Here is a 6,000-nt window from a genome sequence, read left to right as displayed (position 1 = left end):
CTCCTGACCAGAAACTGGTAAGGAAGTCATCTAAGAGGGTATGTCACACCAAGAGAGAGAAGTACTCTCTCTCCATCCATGTTTTCTTATCAGTAATTCAAAGTAAAAACTTACATCATTATCATCATCATCATTATTATTATTTATATTTTTCTGAATATCCATAAAATATTTAACATATCAGCATATTTTCTTTTAAGATATACATCAAAATCATAACAATGAGCAGTAGTAGAAAGTGAAGGTATTGTAAGATTAAATCAATACACATTAATTTTATTAAAAATTGTGTTTTCACTAAAAAAGCATTAGACTAAAGGGAGATTTATTAAACATGATGGAATATGTTTCTTTCCTGGAAGAGCATATATCCTGATAGGACATTTTATACACACACACACACACACACACACACACACACATGAATACTTCTCATGGGTACTGTCTGCCTTCACTCAAATAATGATTTAATTATGTTCAAGTATAATTGGGAGAATCAATAGAAGAGTTAATTTGCAAAATGTAAAAAAATGTATTTCCATAATAAAGAAATCTGATACACAGGATGTTTTAATTTTCAATGAGTAGCAAAATGTACTGCAACTGTAAAAGAGATTATTTTATTTTCATGAAGATACACGGAGACCCTAATTTAACAGGTAAAAAAAGGAATACTTCCAATGGGAAAGTTGAACCCAATAAAAATAATTTGAAAACCAGATAATGAGGTTCACCAATCAAAACAATAAGACATCTTTTGACAAAAAATATTGAGAGAAATTGATGTTATTAACATAAAGAAAGTACTGCAAGAAATCTAAGTGCAAATGACTTACGCCAAAATTGATACCAAAGGCATATTAGTAACAGTATATTCAAGCACTGTTTCCTGAAGTACAAGAGATAAACAGTTTCCTCATTTATGAATGACAGATAATTTTTCCAACTAAATTATAAAAACAAACCTAGTAAGACTTTTAAGTCTGCAAAAATTTAATAGTACTCATTTACCTAGTCTTTATCACAAAATAAACAACTCTGGAGAGCCCAGAGCACAATGTGAATGTAGTCAATGTTAGGACATATGTCCACAAATCTCAATATTCTACATCATTTTAAGGGAATTCATCTTTGATCCAATGCATTTTCTATTTTTCTGGAGTTGTGGTACACAGATTAACAGCAATTACTGCTTCTCCAGAGAACACTGGCTCAGTTGCAGTACTTACTCAAAGCTCATAGGGTGGCTCATGATTCTGCAACACTAGTTCAAGTTGATCTGCAACCTCCTGTGTTCACAGATCTACAAGTAAGCAAAATTCCCATAGATACAAAATACACATAAATAAATGATGTAAGACAAAAGAATTGAGAGTAGTGTATAAGTAGGTAATATCATTGATTAGTTAGGTTCATACTATATACGCAAGGACTCTGATGATTTCACAAACAAGCCAAAAAAAGCAGAGAAATCATTTAAGCAATTACAGAGAAAGAAAGCATAGGGCTGATTAACAAACATAATGAAATAATACTCAGACACTCGTTTATTTGTATGTTGTGAAATGTCAAAATAAAGTAAGGACAGATGCCTAAGTTATTTAACATATAAAAGGCAGGAGCTGGCTGCTAACACCTATAATAAATTCCTGACTCTTCTCAGTACTTGTCATGCTCACCACTTCCCTAAATTTTTCTTTGGCAGTGAGTCTCTCTGGCTTCTGGCTCTTGCTACACTCTATACAGGCAGGAACAAAGGGACAACTGAGACAGTTAACTTGTCTCCCTGTGTTGGAAACCACTTCTTTCAAAAAAGCTTCTTCCAGTCCATCATTTTAATAGAGTTCTCTCACTGTTCTGACTGCTAGTGTCTCCTCCTCTAATGTTAAGTGTCAATTCAGAACTTCCTATTTTCCTAACTAGTATAACAAAAGCAACACATGTGTACCAGGACCCCTTGTAGTCCTTCCCATATAACATGAATACAGATGATTATCCTCTGTGACTTGTGACACTTCTCTCATACAAATCTCTTATTCTTCTGGGGAGCTGCCCTAAATAAAGTTTCTAGACATCATGGCACTGATATTTCTAAAATCTTTCTGTCAGATAATTCATGGGCTTTTGATTTACTTATTTTTAGGTGCTGCACTTCTAGCTCTTTCTTCTGCCCCCTTGGAAAAGTGAACATTCCCTTGCATCATTCTCAGAGCTACCTGATCTATCTTCATTAGCACCTCGGCCTAAGTATTATAGCCTTGTACTCCTCATCTCTTGTTACAAGAGATGCTTCTAGGATAAGGGAATTATCACTGCATGGGAGGTCTTTTGTTCTTCTACTCTGTTCATTCTAAGATCCATTCACAAGTCTCAGAGATTCCTTATATCATCCTCAACTTTTACTTTTACCCTTAACTCATGAACATCTCTCTGGTGTATTCTTTGTCTCTTCCTTTATTCCCTTGTGGACTTGGTATGACTATCTCAGATTCCTTGGGTTAAGAAGATCCTAAAACCTCACTTTTTCCCTACAAATCACTTGGCCGACTCACAGATCAATTAAAGGCTAAAGACACACACATACTAGATTTTCAAATTATCTCATACTGAAGCTAATCCTGTAACTGGACAAACAAATGATCCTCAAATATCTTATATCTAAATTTATCTGCTCAAAAATTTAAAGCATTTCATCTCTAAGGTTTTTACTATTTCCATTTTTGTATTATTATTTATTCCTATCTACTACATTCTAATCCAACTGGAGCTATCACTCATTCTAGCACTCCCAATTCCTCCCCAACTCACCTCTTCCCAAGCATGACTGTCTTATGTCTACCCCATGAAAAAGTAGGCCTACCAGACACATTAATGAAAGACAGGGTTACATAAAACTAGAACAGGCACAAACCCTTGTTTCAAGACTTAGAGAGGTCAACCAATAGGAGGGCATCAGTCCTTCACACCAACTCTCAGTATTCTTCAACACGCCACACAATAAACTACCAGCCAGGAACTGTAGCATATTTGCAGTGTACCTAGAGTAGGACTATACAGGCACCAAGAGTGTACTTCAACATCCGGGAAAATCCAGGAAGCCAGCTCAGAGAATTATGCTGCCTGTGATCTCCTCGTGACTTTGACACCTATGGTTTCCAGAAGTTTTTCTGTCCTTTTCTGAGGTTTACCTAGATCATAGGTAAAGAAAAAAAATAGAGACTGGAAACCTGGCTTCTCTATACCTTGTGTTTAGGTGTGGGTCATTCATACTACTCCATGCCCTGCTGAAGTAGTCTTTAGACTTTAATGACAGTTGGAATAGTCACCAAACTATGAACAGAACATCATTATGGATTTGTTGTTGTTGCTGCTGTTGTGAAAGGGGGTGGTTATGTTTGGTTCTAAGGTATGATTCTGGGTTATCTTGCTTCTATTTTCTGGTCACCCCGTCAGTGTCAGTTACAAGCTCCTTCTTTTATGTGCCTGCAATTAAATCACTGAATATTTGGCTACCACCACAATATTGCTCAGATTGACCAAGCACATTTTGCAATCAGGAAACATTATAGGCTGAAGGTTTTATTCCTGGGTTGTTTTCCCTTCCCTACACTTCTCCATGACTTTCCAACGCTACATGGCTCCAAGATCCAGTCCTTTCCTATCACCTTCAAAAAATAGCATGCCTCTTTTGGATATCAACTGAACAAGGCACAATAAAAATGGGAACAAATCCTCATATCAAACCTAGGCAAGGTAATTTAGTAGGAGGAAAAGCATGGCAAGATTAGCCAAAAGAAACACAGACACATGTGTGCGTGCACACACAAACACACACACACATACACACACACACAACCATATCCTCCAGTTTGATTCCTTTCATGCATTAGTAGGTGCCTCTAATATGCGAAGGTTTAATCAAGTTGATTGCATTCATAGAAGTTCACGCAAATTTATGCCTTTGGATACTACTGTACATCTCAAAGATTTACCATATTAGTCATATTCATAGTGTTTTCTAGAGTATGTGATTTTTATGCCTTTGAAGATTACAGTAGTATGCAAAGTCTTCCCAGCATTGGTGATCTTGCTAAAGGTTTCTCTACACTATGTCTTCTTCTATAACACTTAAGATTATTACTATGTGTAAATGCATTACTGTACTGGGATTCCCTCCAGTATGTGTTCAATCATGTCTCTGAAATGTACCATTTAGTGCAAAGACTTTATCACAGTGGTTACATGCCTAAGGTGTCTCTCCAGTATGTGTCCTTTTATGTTTTTGAAGATGGATGTTCTGTACAAAGCGTTTACCACATTGGTTACATTCATAGGGTTTTTCTCCAGTATGTGTCCTTTTATGTTTTTTAAGATTGCTGTGACTTGAAAAGGCTTTACTACATTGGTTACATTCATAGGGTCTCTCTCCAGTATGTGTTTTTTTATGGTTTTGAAGATGGCTATTCTGTACAAAGCGTTTACCACATTGGTTACATTCATAGGGTTTCTCACCAGTATGTGTTCTTTTATGTCTATAAAGTTTGCTGTGACATGCAAAGGCTTTACCACATTGGTTACACTCATAGGGTTTCTTTCCACTATGTGTCCTTTTATGGTTTTGAAGACATTTGTGACAAGCACAGCTGTTACCACATTGGTTACATTCATAGGGTTTTTCTCCAGTATGTGTCTTTTTATGGTTTTGAAGATGGCTGTTCCAAACAAAGTCTTTACCAGACTGGTTACATTCATAGGCTTTCTCTCCAGTATGTGTCTTTTTATGGTTTTGAAGATGGCTGTTCTGTACAAAGCCTTTACCACATTGGTTACACTCATAGGGTTTTTCTCCAGTATGTGTCCATTTATGGCTTTGAAGATGACTGTGAAGAGCAAAGGCTTTACCACATTGGTTACATGCATAGAGTTTCTCGACAGTATGTATCCACTTATGTCTTTGAAGATAGCTATTATATACAAATGCTTTGCCACATTGGTTACATTCATGGGACTTCTCTCCAGTATGTGTCCTTTTATGGTTTTGAAGATAGAGGTAACATGCAAAGGCTTTACCACATTGGTTACATTCATAGGGTTTCTCTCCAGTATGTGTCCTTTTATGTCTATGAAGTTTACTCTGAAGAGCAAAGGCTTTACCACATTGCTTACATTCATAGGGTTTCTTTCCAGTATGTGTCCTTTTATGGTTTTGAAAATCACTGTGACTTGCAAAGCCTTTACCACATTCGTTACATTCATAGGGCTTCTCTCCAGTATGTGTCGATATATGTCTTTGAAGATAGCTGTTATATGCAAAGGCTTTGCCACATTGGTTACATTCATGGGATTTCTCTCCATTATGTGTCCTTTTATGGTTTTTAAGATAGCTGTGACATGCAAAGGCTTTACCACATTGGTTACATTCATAGGGTTTCTCTCCAGTATGTGTTCTTTTATGGTTTTTAAGATAGCGGTGACATGCAAAGGCTTTACCACATTGGTTACATTCATAGGGTTTCTCTCCAGTATGTGTCCTTTTATGGTTTTTAAGATAACTGTGACATGCAAAGGCTTTACCACATTGGTTACATTCATAGGGTTTCTCTCCATTATGTGTTCTTTTATGTTTTTGAAGATGGCTGTTATGGGCAAAGGCTTTACCACAGTGATCATATTCACAGGGTTTCTCTACAGGATGTGTTCTTTTATAACTCCAATATACAAAGGCGCCAGTAAGAATTCTTTTATGTATCTGAGGATGACTGTGACTTGAAAACACCTCATTATGTTCCACAAATTCATGGTTTTTCTCTCCAGGGTAAATGATTTCTTCCCATTGCAGATGCCTGTGACATACAAAAATCTTTATTATTTTGTGTATATTAAGATATTTTCTCTACCATACAAAATCTTTCATGCCTGTGGATGCAATTTGCACTTCTGAATGGTTTAACCCCTGCATTATACTAATGAGTCTTTATATGTGCTTGAATTACTACTAAA

The 6,000-nt window shown here is 36.3% G+C and overlaps 2 protein-coding genes across 13 annotated transcripts in view; both read right to left on the bottom strand.

The window, feature by feature from the left end:
* Nucleotides 1-593: 593 nt before the first annotated feature.
* Nucleotides 594-6,000, bottom strand: part of LOC127696628 (zinc finger protein 431-like) — a 229,751-nt gene continuing 224,344 nt past the window's right edge. Inside the window, exon 5 of the transcript XR_007980284.1 lies at nucleotides 594-1,636. The gene's annotated coding sequence lies outside the window, so the exon portion shown is untranslated. The remainder of the gene's footprint in view (nucleotides 1,637-6,000) is intronic.
* LOC127696627 (zinc finger protein 431-like) overlaps nucleotides 1,692-6,000 on the bottom strand; it is a 101,897-nt gene continuing 97,588 nt past the window's right edge. For all 12 annotated transcript variants that reach the window (XM_052199469.1, XM_052199478.1, XM_052199466.1 and 9 more), the window contains one exon: nucleotides 1,692-5,843. In XM_052199469.1, the coding sequence (XP_052055429.1) occupies nucleotides 4,247-5,843 (1,597 nt within the window). In that variant the 3' untranslated portion in view covers nucleotides 1,692-4,246. The remainder of the gene's footprint in view (nucleotides 5,844-6,000) is intronic.

This window comes from Apodemus sylvaticus, chromosome 11 (genome assembly GCF_947179515.1).
Source record: "Apodemus sylvaticus chromosome 11, mApoSyl1.1, whole genome shotgun sequence".
NCBI lineage: Eukaryota > Metazoa > Chordata > Mammalia > Rodentia > Muridae > Apodemus > Apodemus sylvaticus.
This window is presented reverse-complemented; position numbering and strand designations above follow the sequence as displayed.